A 19,248-nucleotide genomic window follows, 5' to 3' on the forward strand; every position below is an offset into this window, starting at 1 on the left:
CCATGGAATCTTTCCATTCCGCAAAAGGTTCTTTATAGTGAACAGAATGTTCTTTTGATTTTTATAATGTCCTTCAAACTAAGAAAAACATTTTGCTTTAAGAACTCTTTAAAGGAAAGGTTTTTTTGAGGAACCAATAATTAGCTTTTTATGGCATCGCTGTGGGAAAAAACCCCTTTTGGAACCTTCATTTTGTGTATTGTGTTTTTTTGGGGGGGATATATGAAGATCAGGAACACACACACACACACACACACACCCTTCTAACATCCTTGACACGCCCAAAAATAAATCTCAAGAGACAACCTGCCGTGGGCGACTTCACACTCACCTTCTTTCTTCTTCTCAGATGCATCTGCTCCAAAATGTTGTGACACACACCATGTACCAACACATGCTCAGATCAGTCTGGATAAAGCTAGAAACACACACATTTGCCCCCTTATATTTGCATAACCTCAAATCATAAAACATCCAAATATTTCAATGCCACATATTTTAGCATAATTTGTATTTGACGAAAACATGTTAATTTGTTCCTACAAAAGCATGTGAGAGCAAGCGTGCACTTTCACCTGTATACATCCGCCAATGTCACAGTGATTTGTCACATCAGATGAAGCGTGTCGTCTTTAGTGCTCGTACCTAAAGCTTTAGTAATGAGTTGGGATAAAGAGATAAATAAAATAAAAAACATTCCTGCTCTGCAGTTTTGAAAATGTAGGATTCATTAAAATTCAATGGATGTTTCCATCAGGGTCAAATTCCACGGGCCAATGTCAGCGAAGTGCATGTTAAGGGAGAAATGCAAAACATTGTGATGCAAGGATGGAAACTAATCTTTTCAAAGGTGTTGCCATGCTATGAGTTTTTGATGGCATGCTGAATGCTTAAGGTTAGGGTCTTTTGTGTTAATAAGATGTATCAAACAACCACAACTTCAGATTAATCAAGTATGCATGTTTATGTAAAAAACTCTAATCTTCATGTGTGATACCAAAATGTATATATTAAAGCACTTTGAAAGCAAACTATATTTAGGTGAATATATTAAGCAAATGTCACCGGTTTTACATGGGTTTGCATGAGATGAATTGGTCTAAATTATTTTCATGTATTTCAGCTATGTTCTTAAATCACAGATCCGTTCACAATACTCTCTCTCTCTCTCTCTCTCTCTCTCTCTCTCTCTCTCTCTCTCTCTCTCATTATACACAGTAGAGTGAGAGAGCATAATCCTTTGGGATGTCATGAAATATGGGACACAGATGTTTGTCCTGACACCTGAAAGAAACACATCAAAGATGTATCCCAGAAAACTGCAGGAGAGTGAGTTGAACACTATCTCCTTTACTTTTCTTCATGACATTCATAATTCACCTACAGTCAATTCAGGCTTGCTGTGAAAGGAATAATACTAACTGACATCAATAACAATATTTGATCTGATATACCACAATTCCTGCACTGTCGATCAAAATCATCCAATGTCTGTAATGTAAATAAAATGTTTCCTGAAAGCAATGCAACAGCAAAACTCACCACCAGAATTTTGATGATGGTTGCCAGGGAGTTTTTAGGTAGTTGCTAGGGTGTTTATGTGGCTTTGCACATTTCTTGTGCAATAAGTCCAATCGTGAAATTTCCTCACTAATATTCCTCGGTCAACTTTTAGTGGGATTTTAACAAAGTGGAAGGAATTGGGAACAACAGCAACTCAGCCACAAAGTGGTAGGCCCCGTAAAAATCACAGAGTGGGGTCAGTGCATGCTGAGGTGCACAGTGTGCAGAAGTCGCTAACTTTCTGTCAAATAGCTCCAGACCTGTATGGAAGCAGAAGACTCTGCAATTAATAATTAATAATTCATGCAAAACACATCTGTTAATACAACCCCAAATCAGAAAAAGTTGGGACAGTATGCAATGTGCAAATAAAATAAAAAAGAAGTGATTTCTAAAATTACTTTGACTTGTATTTCATTGCAGACAATATGAACACAAAATATTTCATGTTTTGTCTGGTCAACTTCATGTCATTTGTAAATATGCATCCTTTCCTGTCATTCAGACCTGCAACACATTTCAAAAAAAGTTGGGACAGGAGTAATTTAGGGCTAGTAATGAGGTAAAAGGGTTAAATAATGATGTGATTTGCAGGTGATTGAAATTATGATTTGGTACAAAAGCAGCATCCAAGAAAGATCTAATCCTTTAGGAGCAAAGATGGGCCGAGGACATCTCACTGGAGTTGTCCTTTAAGTGATTACAGAATAAACTCAGTTTTGCCCATCATTTGGATGGGGTCTGCCACAACAGGCTTGTACTAATAGTGGATAAAAGCAAGATGAGCATAAGTTACAACCGTAATTAAGATAACACAACCTTTACCTGTTTTATCGCCATGCAGCATTTATTCTCTGGGTCTGTTTTGATCATCGTCCAACTCCGGATTTGAACTGAACAGCTACTCACAGTTTCTGACATCACATTCAGTGCTTGAGATTGTCCTAACACCAGAGCATGTGCTTTTGATGCTCCACCCTCTTTTTGAAAGGGGGCCGGGAACACCAGCTCATTTGCATTTAAAGGGACACCCACAAAAACGGCACATTTTTGCTTACCCCCCAAAAGTGACAATTTTAACATGCTGTAATAAATGATCTGTGGGGTATTTTGAGCTAAAACTTCACATACACACTCTGGGGACATCAGAGACTTATTTTACATCTTGTAAAAAAAGGGGGCATAATAGGAAAATTGACTCTTCTTTCATTTCTTTTTATGGCTTCATATGAAGCCAAGTGGGGCTGGTGAATGGGGTCGTGATACGGTCACTGCGCATCACCAGGCTACGCTGAGACTCAGAGCTGCAGAATATGCCAGTGTGCATTAGTGTAGGCCTGAACGGAGAGAGAGAGAGAGAGAGAGAGAGAGAGAGAGAGAGAGAGAGAGAGAGAGAGAGAGAGAGAGAGAGAGAGAGAGAGAGAGAGTATAAAAGAAACAGAAGGATGAGAAACTCAAGGAGACTATGAGAGCGGGACTGAGCGAACATCAGTGCACTTACACAAGCCCGGCTCAGAATGAGCCCTGAAAAATGGGATTCATCAAATATGAATGTGCTTTGTGTGGATCTCTTGATCTTGTTCCGTGCATCCCTACAAGGGTTCAAGGAACAGCCATCTATCACTTCAAATTATTTTCAGATTAAATTACATTTAAAAATGGAAATGGATACGGTTTACTTTCTAAATGCACATTCCTGGTCTTGCTGCATTTGATTCATCAGTACACGACTCCAAAAAAATATTGTGTCTCCTTTAATATTTCATCACAATAATTGACTTTTCGGATGCAGACGTCATGATTGCTTGTTACTTTTCAACTGCATTCTGGTTCTGAACAGCCACTTTAGTCAGGGTAAAAATCACTTCATGATGGATAAAAGTTGGATAAAACCCTCTTAATTTATATTCTCACTCAGAATTACAGATAAAAGAAGTGAAATGAGTTTCTAACGACGTTTCATGTTATCATAAGCTGGAAGAAAAACGTGCATAACCTGACAGCGCAATGATCAATAATTTCCAACATTAAGGCGAATATCCTGCGCGTTTGTTTTGGGCTTTTTCACCTGTGATGTTACTGCCTTTGCTTGTTTTTTAAACATTGTTCTGTGAGTTTTCTGAAGTAGAAAGTCCGTAATGCTATGGAAATAGAAAGTGTAAATACTGTACAATACAGTTAGTTAATGCACTATAGACAGGGTTATGTTATCATTGGGATACTATTATAGCTTTTTATTGATGGTTAGTTTAATTCTAGAAAGTCAATGTGAGAATTTTGTCTTTTTTTATAAGCATTTATAAACTGAAATATTTTTTATATTTTATTTATATTTCCGGTCAAGTTAAATTAATTTCAAGTAATGCGAATGTTTGCTTTTTTAATGTACACTCTTAGAAAAAAGGTTTCTTTGGGGTTCTATATATACCATAGGGTTCTTTACTCAATTCCAAAGAACCTTTATCCTAAAAAGGTTCTATAATGACAAGAAAGAACCCTTTTGGCACTTAAAAAGGGTTCTATATAAAATGGGGATTTTTTTTAATGAGTGTGGTGTCCATTTGTGTCAGAGGAGAGAGATGATCCTCAGGCACATTTGGCCTTCGCAGTGTTTGTTTTCATTGGTGTTCGACCTCGTGCGCTGGTGTTATAGCTCCGCCCATATGAGACTCATGCACCCTTATTGGTCTGCACAGCACCCAATAGAAATGCACAACAGCTAGCAAGAGAAACCCATGATCTCATTTTCATGAAAGCTTTGAGCAGCTTCATCAGCCAACATCCGTCTCATCTGTAATCTTTACCTCCTCCATCCCCCATCTCATCACACACTGCAGTTCTGTGAGCTTCGGTGTCCCTTTGCACCTATCAGTGTCCAACACAACTGATCCCAGATCAGAGATGAAGCACACAATGGTCTCAACCCTCAGCTTTGCCCTGAGCTTATGTGCTCCGCTACATGACCTTATGAAAGCAAAGTGAGCTGCCTCTCTTCCAAAGATGTGACATAGTTTGAGGGCAGTTAAAGATGGAGTTAGGATCAGTTTCTATTGGCATTTTGTCAGTGACCCCTTCCTTTGCCTTTAGGCTCACAGTGGCCCAGAAACTTTGCAGTTCAGAAGTTCACAGTAATCACAACGAGTGTTCGAGTAGGCTTATCTCTTTTTCATGTTACACACACACTCACACGTTTCCATGCTTTATGGGGACTCTAGACATAATGATTTCATACTGTACAAGCTGTACGGTCTCCTACCCCTAACCATCACACAAAACACACACACACACACACACACACACACACACACAGACACACACACACTCTCACTCATACTTGCTCTCACACATACACTTATTGCTTGCTTAATTTTAAGCAAGTAATATAGTTATTTTTAAACAATGGTTGAGTTAAATAAAACTACACAGCAGGTTGGGCAAACATTTAACCTAACCGCTGGATTAAAACAACCCAACTGCTGGGTTTGTCTATTTTCAACCCAATTTAGGCTGTTTTTAATCCTGCATTTTTTAGAGTCCCCCCCCCCCCCAACATCATCTAAAAGTTGACACACTAAAAGTACATTTTATCAAGCCAATTATTTATTTAAAACAATTGTTTTTTTAACCCAGCATTTTTTAAGAGTGCATCGTTTTTGGTGCAACTGATTGTGTAAATCTTTTAGTCAAATCTGGCCCTAAATGTGTTGTATCCTCAATGTCTTGACAAACAAAACCGCTCAATTCTTAACAGAGTTCAGATTTCTTTACCTGCTTGTGTAAGTTTTTAAAACGAGAATATTTCTGGCTTAAAATATTATATATATATATATATATATATATATATATATATATATATATATATATATAATAAAGCTGTTAATGTCTCTATTAAATTAATTAAAAATTGCTACCCAGTTAATTATAAACTTGCTAAATATACTATTAGTATCCCCCCCATGTGCTCCTTTTTTCATCAGTTTAAAAAGACAATTAATCTTTTGTTTTGGGACTGTGTGTATTGCAAAGTGTTTTGGGTTGAATTTCCAAACTTTGTTAAAAAGCCAAGAACTTGTTTGTTTTTTTGGTGACTCTCTGATCTTCTCATTGCAAAAGTTTACTTAATTTACTGCCTTTTCTTGCTAAATGTTATATTCAGTTTTATTTTTAAACTCTAAACACTGCATGTAAGACGTAAGGGTGTGAACGATTTAAGCTAGTTTAATATACTTTGTGGTTTTGTTCTTTGTTTTGTAACCCTTAATATTGTCTATTATTGATCATTACTGTCGTAGCTTATTTTGTTTTGTGTATTTGTTATTGTTGCATAAAATATAGCATTCAGCTCGCAGGCTTGAGTTTGATTGACAGGAGAAACGCCATGGAAACAGACGTCAACAAACTCAACGGCCATGAGGTGAGTTTCTGCTCGATGCTAAATCCATAGATTAAACTCTATATAGGCCTATCTATGATTAAATCGGTCAAACTTTCTCAGAACTATAGCGAATATTTCTCAGTATTAAAAGTGATTCAATAGATGGGGGGAAAATATATATTTTGTAGACCTACGTTGTAGAGGTTATGTTAATAACCTATTTTTGTAAAGTCTATGTTCATAACCTATAGTATTTAATTCTAATAATTACGTCATTGTATTTTTTTATGTTTAGTGTTAGTCGACCGGATGATCCCGGGTCGCTGGCTCGGTCGGAGAGTGACATATTTCACGCCGCCGCGTGCGGAGCGCGTGATTGGTTGAGTTTGACTCTGAGGAGAGCGCGCAAACCCCTGCACACTGACAAACAAGTGCGTGCTTTATATACTTTATATCCACAATGTTATGTTGTTAATTTATCTCCAACCGCTGAACATCAGACATGAAATCATGATCACGTTTCCCACTTACATTGATGGCGGCCAGTGGCGATGACATCACCTCAACTGGGTCTTGTTCCTACTTTTCTGGATCATTTTACCTTTCGTGACAGTATATTTTACTGCCAAATGACCAAAAAGTATTTAGATATTCTACACTTAACGCTCTATTAAGAATAATAAATTATATAGTACATACAATTTATTATTCTATATTCTATTCCATATAATCGTAATATAAGTTGAAAGTATATGACCTTGTGTTTCAGGGTCTCACCGCGCTTCATATAGCAGCGCTTCATGGACACCTGGACTGTGTTGGGCTGCTGTTGGAGGCTGGAGATTATGTGGATGTTAATGTCAGTTGTCCTCACGGACGCAGACCCTTACATATGGTGCTGACAGCTCAGAGCCAGCCAAACTCTCACGCCTGCCTCATTTACCTGCTGGAGCACGGAGCCGAGATCAATGCGTAGGAAGCACTTCTGTTTTAAAAGTAATCATGGATAACTCTCTAAAATTTATATTTAATATAAATTTAATAATGAACATAAGCCAAACAAAAAAAATAATGTTGGTAAACTATATAAGTATAAACTGATTTTTTTTAATCAGTCAGTTATACTTATTTACACACCGATCAGGCATAACATTGACCACCTTTCTAATATAGTGTTGATTCCAATTTTGCTGTCAAAAAGCCTTGGACTCCACATATGCTGTGATTGTTTGTTCAGCACATCCCACAGATGTTTGATTGGATTGAGATCTGGGGAACTTGGACCTCAAACTCGTTGTTGTGCTCTTTAAACCATTCCTGAACCATTTTTTGCTTTGTGGCAGGTGCATTACCCGGCTGAAAGAGCCACAGCCAGGGAATAACGTTTCCATGAAAGTGTGTACATCGTCTGCAACAATGCTTAGGTAGCTGTTACGTGTCAAAGTAACATCCACATTGATGGCAATAGGCAAGGTTTCCCAGCAGAACATTGCCCATAGTGCCCATGTGTTCCCCAGGTAAGTGGGAACGTGATACACATGATGTAAAAGACATGATTCGTTAGACCAGGCCACCTTCTTCCATTTCTCTGTGGTCCAGTTCTGATGCTCACGTGCCACTGTTGGTGCTTTCGGTGGTCAGAGGTCAGCATGGGCAACCTGACTGGTCTAAAGCGATGCAGCCCCATACACAATAAACTGCGATGCACTGTGTATTCTGACAGCTTTCTATCAGAGCCAGCATTAACTTCTTGAGCAGTTTGAGCTCCAGTAGCTCGTCTGTTTGATCGGACCACACGAGCCAGCCTTCGCTCCCCACGTGCATCAATGAGCCTTGGCCGCCCATGACCCTGTGGCCGGTTCTCCACTGTTCCTCTTGGAGCACTTTTGATAGATACTGACCACTGCAGACCGGGAACAGCCCACAAGAGCTACAGTTTTGGAGATGCTCTGACCCAGTCGTCTAGCCATCAAAATTTGGCCCTTGTCAAACTCACTCAAATCCGTACCCTTGCCAATTTTTCCTGATTTTAACATCAACTTGGTTCATCAACTTGAGGACAAAAAGTGCACTTGCTGCCTAATATATCCCACCCAATAACAGGTGCTGTGATGAAGATAATCAGTGTTATTCATTTCACCTGTCAGTGGTCAAAATGTTATGCCTGATTTATTGTAGTCACTGTTTGGATTTAAAGGCAAATGCTTAAGAGTTTGTGGTTAGCTCGCTATTGCAGTTATTATTATGTTTGTAGCATGTTATATATTTGGCAACAGTTCTTCGAACCCTAATTGATAGAATGTGTTTTTTCATTTCTTAAACAACCATGTAGGAAAGCACATCATGGCTATTTTCCAGAATGACAATGTCAAGATTCATCAGGCTCCAATTTTAAACTTGAAAAAGGGACTTTACAATGTGCTGGACTCTTGCATTGTCAAGAGAAGATCTTGATCAAATCTGGATTAATGGAAACAAATGTGATGTTATTTCCATCAAGAGGTGCATACATTTTTGGTCAAGACCTTGCATTGACAATGCAAGAGTCCCACACTGTAAAGTCTCCTCCAGCACATCCCAAAGACTTACAATGAATTTAAGTTCTGGACTCAGATGTGCCTATTCATGTGTGAAAATGATTCTTCATGCTCCCTCCCAACCATTCTTTCACAGTTTGAACCTGATGAATCTTGCCATCGTCATCCTGGAATATTGCCATAGAAAAGCTATTTTGGCTAGCGGGCGGCATATCATTTTCTTAACGAGTGAGTTATTGAATCATTCAGTCAAATGATTCATTCAGTACAGCTGTTTCATTCATGTATATGTTGGGTCATTCATTACTTGTTCAAAAATGCAAATTCATTCAGTAATGAAACATCACTGTGTTATTCTGAGTCTAAAATGTAAGTCACCTAATATTACCTTGCATTTCATGTTGTGTAAAATCAAAGACATTTGCAAACATGCTGATATTGAGGAAAACAGCGCACTTGCTCATTTGATATTGCTATATATATTTGAACCAGCTATATCCTTTATAAATATTAAAAACAAGACCCTTTTTCTGCGAAGCCCATAAGGGTAAACACAGCAAAGGCAGCTACTGGGGATAAAACAGGGTCTTCACGGAACCAGATGCCAATAAAGAAGAGTGTTTGACGGAAAAAGGTTCTTTAGAAAATAAGAATGTTCTAAAGAACCTTTTTCTGGTTCTTCTAAAAATGGTTCTTTTAAGAACACCTTATTTTTTAGCGTGTACGGACACATACAGACTACCTTGTCGCTTGTTAGTATGATTAAGATTTTAGCACAGCTGCCATGCTGTCAGAAGCATGTCATTGTGTCAGTTACCTCACTATTGTTGTATTCACAGCGCAACAGATGAAGGATTGACCCCACTGCATTTGGCCGCTGCAGAAGGTCTGATGGATTGCACAGAGATGCTGGTGAGAAACGGAGCAGACACACATGCTCAGGACAAGAGGGGTCACACACCGCTCGACCTCGCTCGTATCTGGGGCCACAGGGTTGTTACCAGGTATAAGGTGCTAGTGATGATTACCAGTGTTGTGCAAGTTACTTCCAAACTGTAATATATTATAGATTACTTACTACTGCTATTTAAAAGTAATTCATTACACTACAATATTACTGTCTCAGAATTGTAATGCGTTACATTACTCCTGTATTACTTTTGAGTTACTTTCACCAAAATAACTACAGAAGTAGCTCTTAACATTCTAAGATACGCATTTTACATCCAGTAGAAGGCGATATGATGAAGAATAATGACATGGGCTATCCAGGCTAACAATAGAGAATTGGCAAAAAAGTGAATGCTCAAGACATCATGACGATCCAACTCTGTTATAAGTATTATTTTAGAGGTAAAGTGATTATCTGGCAATATCTGGGAATAGCTTCTGTTCATAGACACAACAGAACTGTGTAAACTCCTAAGTTATGACAATATGCGTATTTGTTATTTTCTTATTGTTGCGACATAGTTGCGAGATAGCCTAGTTATTTCGGTTTTAGAAAAAGGTTGTATTTGACTGCATTTGCATTTGACTAGCCTACTTTCTTGTCCTCATCTCTGATAAACTAAGCAATACGCATCCATCTCGCGAATGTACAGTAGGAATGAGACGGTGGGGACATTTTCCCACCGGTTAATCAAAGTGTGATGACATCACCGGAATCTGGGCTTTTAAATCACTATTCTATTTAATCGAAAGGAACATGCGCAGTGCCGCTTGGTCATTAATAACGGGAGCGGAGGCAAAGCGAGTGCTTTCAATGAATTCCTATAAAAGTTAAGCTTCCATATGAACTGAAAACGCGCCAGTGCGCGCACACCGTGAATGACAGCTCGTTAGTAAATGCGCGCTCTGTGTGCGGCCAAGCAGATTTTTAGTTTCGGTTTAAAATTTGCCTATTATTCTTAATGAAATACACAACACAATGACAAACCCCCTTTAATAGGCGCTTTTACATTTCACTTTGAAACCAAATCTTCCGCGATCATCTGTCAGCTCAAGATCACATTTTCGGTTCATGCTTCCGTTTTTATTTGAACGGCCTGTTCTCTAACTGAACTAAATGACTGTATTACTATAAAAAATCTAAACGACGGTGTCACGGTGTGCAGTAGTCTTATTCTGTCATCTTCACCCAAGTGTTGTTTAAAGGCATTAGGCCTATAGTTTGGCTCAGCAGCGCGCGCCTCGTCTCCGTTCTTCGACGCGCTCGCCGTTGTGCTATTCTTTGAAACGACAGAGCCTTTAAACCTTCTTTAGCCACTTTTCCACTGGCCAGCGCGAGCACAGAGACTGAGATCATGCCTGCGGCACTTCTGTAAAATCCGCAATAAACACGTACGCCTTCACTGGACTAGGCTATGTCACACCATATCCAAAAGTACACCAGCAAGAAGGAGATGAATTGAAGTATTGAATTGAAGGAAAATGAAGTAAATCGCTATACAAAAATATATCAGAAGCTGTCATTTAGTATTTAATTACTAACCTGGACACCACACGCGGCTATTGAATGACCACGAACAGGTAATAACTTGCATTTTTCATGCGTTAATGTATCACGCCTTTTTTTCCTTTTCCTTTTTCGTTTTATTGTATTTCTTTCTTTTTTTTGGGGGGGGGGGGGGGGGGGGGGGGTAACGCACGCGTTACTGGAAATGTACCGAGTAAAATATTACTGAAAATTGATTAGTAATGCCTTACACTACTGCGTTACAGCAAAAAGTAATAAGTTACTGTAATGTATTACTTTTGTAATGCGTTACTCCCAACACTGATGATTACTGCATGTGATGGTGCATGTTATTGACACCTCAGTGTGTGATTTAGGTTCTTTTACATGATATTGCATATTTGCAAAAACGTTAAAGGGGTACTTCAGCGCTGGGAAGATGAATCTGTATTTAAACTGGGTCATCAATGCAGTAGAAATGTGAAATTATTTTTGAATTTGGTGTCTTCTAGACTGAGAAAAGACAGAAAATGTATTTTTGTCCCATGGGGATGAAAGACTACAATTCCCAGAATGCTTCGCTGCCCTGTGCCATTCCCAACGCCACCAACTTGATTACAGTGACTGAGTTAGAGGAGACACTACAATTAAAAACTGAACGTGTCTGTTCAATATAATGAGTGAGTCACCGCGCGAGTATCACAGCGCTGAGCACTAACTGCAGGAGTGATGAGAGCTGAGGTAATCGCGACTACACTCGCGGCATACATTCACAACGCGAGTTCAGTCTGGCGCGTTTCAGTTCATGCCTTTGCAAGCTTAACTTTCATAGAAATTAATTTGAGAAGTTAAAAGACTTACATTGCGTACCATAGCTCCGTTTAAATGAGTGCCTGTAGCTGAGCTGAGCTCTCCCTGCAAGCTGAGTGTTATCTCCCATCCCCCATGCGTGGATTCAAAACATGCGGAAATGGCTCCCTCTGCTGGCTGTAGTCTTTAGCCTTTGGGCAAACGTTCCTCCTATGATGCAAAAATCGTCAATTTGCATCATAGGAGGAATTTTTCCAGAAATAAAATGCATAAATCTCTTGTCTCAGGGAGATATGAGGGGGAAAAGCACAATAATTTGAATATACTCCAGGGTTTCTACTGATACAAAGCCATATGCTAATCGCTGAAGTAACCCTTTAAGCAGCGTAATATCAGCAGTGACAATAACAGCAGCGACAATAACAGCAGCGACAATATCAGCTGCAACAATAACAGCAGCGACAATATCAATAACAGCAGCGACAATATCAGCAGCGACAATAACAGCAGCGACAATAACAGCAGCGACAATATCAGCAGCGACAATATCAGCAGCGACAATATCAGCAGCGACAATATCAGCAGCGACAAAAACAGCAGCGACAATAACAACAGCGACAATAACAACAGCGACAATATCAGCAGCGACAATATCAGCAGCGACAATAACAGCAGCGACAATAACAGCAGCGACAATATCAGCAGCGACACTATCAGCAGCAACAAAAGAATATCAGCAGCAACAATAACAGCAGCGACAATAACAGCAGCAACAAAAGAATATCAGCAGTGACAATAAAAGCAGCGACAATAAAAGCAGCGACAATAACAGCAGGGACAATAACAGCAGCGACAATAATAGCAGCGACAATATCAGCAACGACAATATCAGCAACGACAATATCAGCAGCGATAATAACAGCAGCGACAATATCAGCAGCGACAATATCAGCAACGACAATATCAGCAGCGACAATATCAGCAGCAACAAAAGAATATCAGCAGCAACAATAACAGCAGCGACAATATCAGCAGCGACAATATCAGCAGCGACAATAACAGCAGCGACAATATCAGCAGCGACAATATCAGCAGCGACAATAACAGCAGCGACAATAACAACAGCGACAATAACAACAGCGACAATATCAGCAGCGACAATAACAGCAGCGACAATATCAGCAGCAACAAAAGAATATCAGCAGCAACAATAACAGCAGCGACAATAACAGCAGCAACAAAAGAATATCAGCAGTGACAATAAAAGCAGCGACAATAAAAGCAGCGACAATAACAGCAGGGACAATAACAGCAGCGACAATAATAGCAGCGACAATATCAGCAACGACAATATCAGCAACGACAATATCAGTAGCGACAATATCAGCAGCGACAATATCAGCAGCAACAAAAGAATATCAGCAGCAACAATATCAGCAGCGACAATATCAGCAGCGACAATAACAGCAGCGACAATAACAGCAGCGACAATATCAGCAGCGACAATATCAGCTGCGACAATAACAGCAGCGACAATAACAACAGCGACAATATCAGAAGCGACAATAACAGCAGCGACAATAACAACAGCGACAATATCAGCTGCGACAATAACAACAGCGACAATATCAGCAGCGACAATAACAGCAGCGACAATATCAGCAGCGACAATATCAGCAGCGACAATATCAGCAGCGACAATATCAGCTGCGACAATATCAGCTGCGACAATAACAGCAGCGACAATAACAACTGCGACAATATCAGAAGCGACAATAACAGCAGCGACAATAACAACAGCGACAATATCAGCAGCGACAATATCAGCTGCGACAATAACAACAGCGACAATATCAGCAGCGACAATAACAGCAGCGACAATAACAACAGCGACAATATCAGCAGCGACAATATCAGCTGCGACAAAAACAGCAGCGACAATATCAGCAGCAACAAAAGAATATCAACAGCGACAATAACAGCAGCGACAATATCAGCAGCAACAAAAGAATATCAGCAGCAACAATAAGAGCAGCGACAATATCAGCAGCGACAAAAGAATATCAGCAGCAACAATAGCAGCGACAAAAGAATATCAGCAGCAACAATAACAGCAGCGACAAAAGAATATCAGCAGCAACAATAACAGCAGCGACAAAAGAATATCAGCAGCAACAAAAGAATATCAGCAGCGACAATAACAGCAGTGACAATAACAGCAGCGACAATAACAGTGTGGTGTGGCAAGCAGCGGGGCGAGGGACCGCGAGAGCGGGCCGGTGATTAATGTTCACGAGTGCCAGCTGCGTGGCACACCGGTCTCGTCTCGCGGCCATGTGACGAGAGCATATAAGGAGGAGCAAGGACAGCGGAAGACGAGAGAGGACCAGGCCTGGATTTTATGTTTAGTTTTGTTTATGTGTTTGTGGGCAGTCGTCCGTGAGGGGCTGCCCACGTTTTATTTTGTGTGTGTTTGCGGGCAGTCGTCCGTGAGGGGCTGCCCGCGGTTTTACTTTCATTTTGTTTCTTTACTTTAAATAAATGTTTGTTGAGCGTTCGCCGGTTCCCGCCTCCTTCCTTCCCATCTACAAACCGTATTACATTGATGCCGAAGCCCGGGAGGAAGGAGGGACGCGCTGTCGGAGAGCCCTCGCTGCTGAGGGGGATCGCGGTGCTGAGGAGTTCGGGCAGCGCGGATGATGAAAGACCGCGAGGGCTGCCCGAGGCGATGGTGCTGGAGCGAGGAAGGTGGGCCAGAGACCTCGCTGCCGTGCCCCTGGGTCGAGGTGGGGTGGCTGCCGTCCGAGAGGGAGCGGAGGAGTCGCCGCGCTTGCCGTGAGCCGGAGCCTGCTGCCATCCGCCTGAGAGGGGAGGAGCAGGGAGCGCGGGGCTCGCTGCCGGGTCCCTCAGAAGGAGGAGTCACCGCCGGCCGCCAGGGGGCGGAGGAGGATCGAGCTGCCCACCAGGCGTCCAGTGCCATCGCACAGCACCGCGAGGAAGAGCCTCTCGGCGGGCGGAGGGCCGAATGGCAGTGTGTCTGGGAACCAGACCAGAATTTTTTTTCTCTTTCTTTCTTTTTTCCCTCTCTCCCCTCTCTCGTCCGCGGGCTCCGCGGGCTCCTCGTGCTCCCGTCTACATTTCTCTCGCCTCTCTGTCCTTACCCCCAGGTGCCGCGGCCGCCGTGATCGGCCCCCCCGGGAGAGGGGGGGGGGGGGGGGGGAGTAGAGCGCAGTCTCGGGAGTGCCCCCCGGCCTGCGAGGGGTGATGGGGGTATGTGGTGTGGCAAGCAGCAGGGCGAGGGACCGCGAGAGCGGGCCGGTGATTAATGTTCACGAGTGCCAGCTGCGTGGCACACCGGTCTCGTCTCGCGGCCATGTGACGGGAGCATATAAGGAGGAGCAAGGACAGCGGAAGACGAGAGAGGACCAGGCCTGGATTTTATGTTTAGTTTTGTTTATGTGTTTGTGGGCAGTCGTCCGTGAGGGGCTGCCCACGTTTTATTTTGTGTGTGTTTGCGGGCAGTCGTCCGTGAGGGGCTGCCCGCGGTTTTACTTTCATTTTGTTTCTTTACTTTAAATAAATGTTTGTTGAGCGTTCGCCGGTTCCCGCCTCCTTCCTTCCCATCTACAAACCGTATTACAAACAGCAGCGACAATAACAGCAGTGACAATAACAGCAGCGACAATAACAACAGCGACAATATCAGCAGCGACAATAACAGCAGTGACAATAACAGCAGTGACAATAACAGCAGCGACAATAACAGCAGCGACAATATCAGCAGCGACAATATCAGCAGCGACAATATCAGCAGCGACAATATCAGCAGCGACAATATCAGCAGTGACAATAACAGCAGCGACAATAACAGCAGCAAGCGACAATAACAGCAGCGACAATATCAGCAGTGACAATATCAGCAGCGACAATATCAGCAGTGACAATAACAGCAGCGACAATATCAGCATGAACAATAACAGCAGCGACAATAACAGCAGCGACAATAACAGCAGCGACAATAACAGCAGCGACAATATCAGCAGCGACAATAACAGCAGCGACAATAACAGCAGCGACAATATCAGCAGCGACAATATCAGCAGCGACAATAACAGCTGCGACAATAACAGCAGCGACAATATCAGCAGCGACAATATCAGCAGCGACAATAACAACAGCGACAATAACAGCAGCGACAATATCAGCTGCGACAATAACAGCTGCGACAATATCAGCAGCGACAATATCAGCAGCGACAATATCAGCAGCGACAATATCAGCAGCGACAATAACAACAGCGACAATATCAGCAGCGACAATATCAGCAGTGACAATAACAGCAGCGACAATATCAGCATGAACAATAACAGCAGCGACAATAACAGCAGCGACAATAACAGCAATAACAGCAGCGACAATAACAGCAGCGACAATAACAGCAGTGACAATAACAGCAGTGACAATATCAGCAGTGACAATAACAGCAGCGACAATATCAGCATGAACAATAACAGCAGCGACAATAACAGCAGCGACAATAACAGCAGCGACAATATCAGCAGCGACAATAACAGCTGCGACAATAACAGCAGCGACAATATCAGCAGCAACAATAACAGCAGCGACAATAACAACAGCGATAATATCAGCAGTGACAATATCAGCAGTGACAATAACAGCAGCGACAATATCAGCATGAACAATAACAGCAGCGACAATAACAGCAGCGACAATATCAGCAGCGACAATATCAGCAGCGACAATAACAACAGCGACAATATCAGCAGCGACAATATCAGCAGTGACAATAACAGCAGCGACAATATCAGCATGAACAATAACAGCAGCGACAATAACAGCAGCGACAATAACAGCAGCGACAATAACAGCAGTGACAATAACAGCAGTGACAATATCAGCAGTGACAATAACAGCATGAACAATAACAGCAGCGACAATAACAGCAGCGACAATATCAGCAGCGACAATAACAGCTGCGACAATAACAGCAGCGACAATAACAGCAGCGACAATATCAGCAGCGACAATAACAGCAGCGACAATAACAACAGCGACAATATCAGCAGCGACAATATCAGCAGTGACAATAACAGCATGAACAATAACAACAGCGACAATAACAACAGCGACAATAACAACAGCGACAAAAGAATATCAGCAGCGACAATATCAGCAGCGACAATATCAGCAGTGACAATATCAGCAGCGACAATAACAACAGCGACAATATCAGCAGCGACAATATCAGCAGTGACAATAACAGCAGCGACAATATCAGCATGAACAATAACAGCAGCGACAATAACAGCAGCGACAATATCAGCTGCGACAATAACAGCAGCGACAATATCAGCAGCGACAATATCAGCAGCGACAATATCAGCAGCAACAATAACTGCAGCGACAATAACAACAGCGACAATATCAGCAGCGACAATAACAACAGCGACAATAACAACAGCGACAATATCAGCAGCGACAATATCAGCTGCGACAATATCAGCTGCGACAATATCAGCAGCGACAATATCAGCAGCGACAATAACAACAGCGACAATATCAGCAGCGACAATATCAGCAGCGACAATAACAGCAGCGACAATAACAGCAGCGACAATAACAGCAGTGACAATAACAGCAGCGACAATAACAGCAGCGACAATATCAGCAGCGACAATAACAGCAGCGACAACATCAGCAGCAACAAAAGAATAACAGCAGCGACAATAACAGCAATAACAGCAGCGACAACATCAGCAGCAACAAAAGAATAACAGCAGCGACAATAACTGCAGCAGTAACGTAGCAGATATATTCTACCAAAATCAAATATATCAGGACTTACGTTTTTTTTTCATTTGAAATTAGTGGAATTTTTTCACATATGCAACTGAACATAAATGTGTTTGTGCAACAGGTTTCTGAAAGATGCCATGTGGCAAAAAGACAAGCAGCAGATGGTGAACACCAAACAGCTATATGACCTCAAGCAACGGCAGTGTTTCAGTGTGCTGGATCTTCCTCGATTGGGTCGGGGCCTAAAAACCAAAGACTCGCCCTGGACTGAGGTGGCCATGCACCTTGCCGAGGAGTTGAAGCCCGGCCACTATTAGACATCCTGTTATCTACAGAGACCAATGTTAGATTTCCAATTGTGCCAGAGGAATAAAAAGTGTTATGCATGTTTACTTTTCAATACTATAGAGATACAGTACTTCTGTTCTGTATGGAGTATACTTCATACTGTTTGTTCGAGCACCCCTATTATGCTTCTTCATATATTAAATTTCGTTCAGTGTGTAATATCGTAAATCCAGTCTCATTTTACTGTCACGTAACAATGTAACAGATTTGCATAATGCCAATCTATGGCTGTAGGGAAGCAAATATTTGGCAATTTAAAAATAGCAAGTGAAAGACTATGCATTATGCAACAATAATATTTTCCAACAGTAGTGTGAGATCATTACATGCGTTTTTAATTTAGCATGACACATGCAGTTCTCAGAAATGCAAATGGGTGTCCGATCAAATACAGGTCCTTCTCAAAAAATTAGCATATTGTGATAAAGTTCATTCTTTTCCATAATGTAATGATAAAAATTAAACTTTCATATATTTTAGATTTATTGCACACCAACTGAAATATTTCAGGTCTTTTGTTTTAATACTGATGATTTTGGCATACAGCTCATTAAAACCCAAAAATCAAAAAACCCATCTCAAAAAATTTGCATATTTCATCCGACCAATAAAAGAAAAGTGTTTTTAATACAAAAAAAGTCAATCTTCAAATAATTATGTTCAGTTATGCACTCAATACTTAGTCGGGAATCCTTTTGCAGAAATGACTGCTTCACTGCGGCGTGGCATGGAGGCGATCAGCCGGTGGCACTGCTGAGGTGTTATGGAGGCCCAGGATGCTTCGATAGCGGCCTTAAGCTCATCCAGAGTGTTGGGTCTTGCGTCTCTCAACTTTCTCTTCACAATATCCCACAGATTCTCTATGGGGTTCAGGTCAGGAGAGTTGGCAGGCCAATTGAGCACAGTAATACCATGGTCAGTAAACCATTGACCAGTGGTTTTGGCACTGTGAGCAGGTGCCAGGTCGTGCTGAAAAACCAAATCTTCATCTCCATAAAGCTTTTCAGCAGATGGAAGCATGAAGTGCTCCAAAATCTCCTGATAGCGAGCTGCATTGACCCTGCCCTTGACAAAACACAGTGGACCAACACCAGCAGCTGACATGGCACCCCAGACCATTACTGACTGTGGGTACTTGACACTGGACTTCAGGCATTTTGGCATTTCCTTCTCCCCAGTCTTCCTCCAGACTCTGGCACCTTGATTTCCGAATGACAAGCAAAATTTGCTTTCATCCGAAAAAAGTACTTTGGACCACTGAGCAACAGTCCAGCGCTGCTTCTCTGTAGCCCAAAAGTGTCTTGCCCTGGGGAATGCGGCACCTGTAGCCCATTTCCTGC

At 41.7% G+C, this 19,248-nt stretch overlaps 1 protein-coding gene across 1 annotated transcript; it reads left to right on the forward strand.

Annotated features, from left to right (window-relative positions):
* Positions 1–5,899: 5,899 nt before the first annotated feature.
* On the forward strand, positions 5,900–18,047 carry ankrd53 (ankyrin repeat domain 53). Its single transcript, XM_067452013.1, has 5 exons — positions 5,900–5,977; positions 6,234–6,369; positions 6,708–6,910; positions 9,315–9,479; positions 17,682–18,047. The coding sequence occupies exons 1-5, from the start codon at positions 5,973–5,975 to the stop codon at positions 17,875–17,877; spliced, it is 705 nt and encodes a 234-aa protein (XP_067308114.1). The 5' UTR covers positions 5,900–5,972; the 3' UTR covers positions 17,878–18,047.
* Positions 18,048–19,248: the final 1,201 nt, after the last annotated feature.

The sequence above is a fragment of the Pseudorasbora parva genome, chromosome 1, assembly GCF_024679245.1.
Source record: "Pseudorasbora parva isolate DD20220531a chromosome 1, ASM2467924v1, whole genome shotgun sequence".
NCBI classification, from domain to species: domain Eukaryota; kingdom Metazoa; phylum Chordata; class Actinopteri; order Cypriniformes; family Gobionidae; genus Pseudorasbora; species Pseudorasbora parva.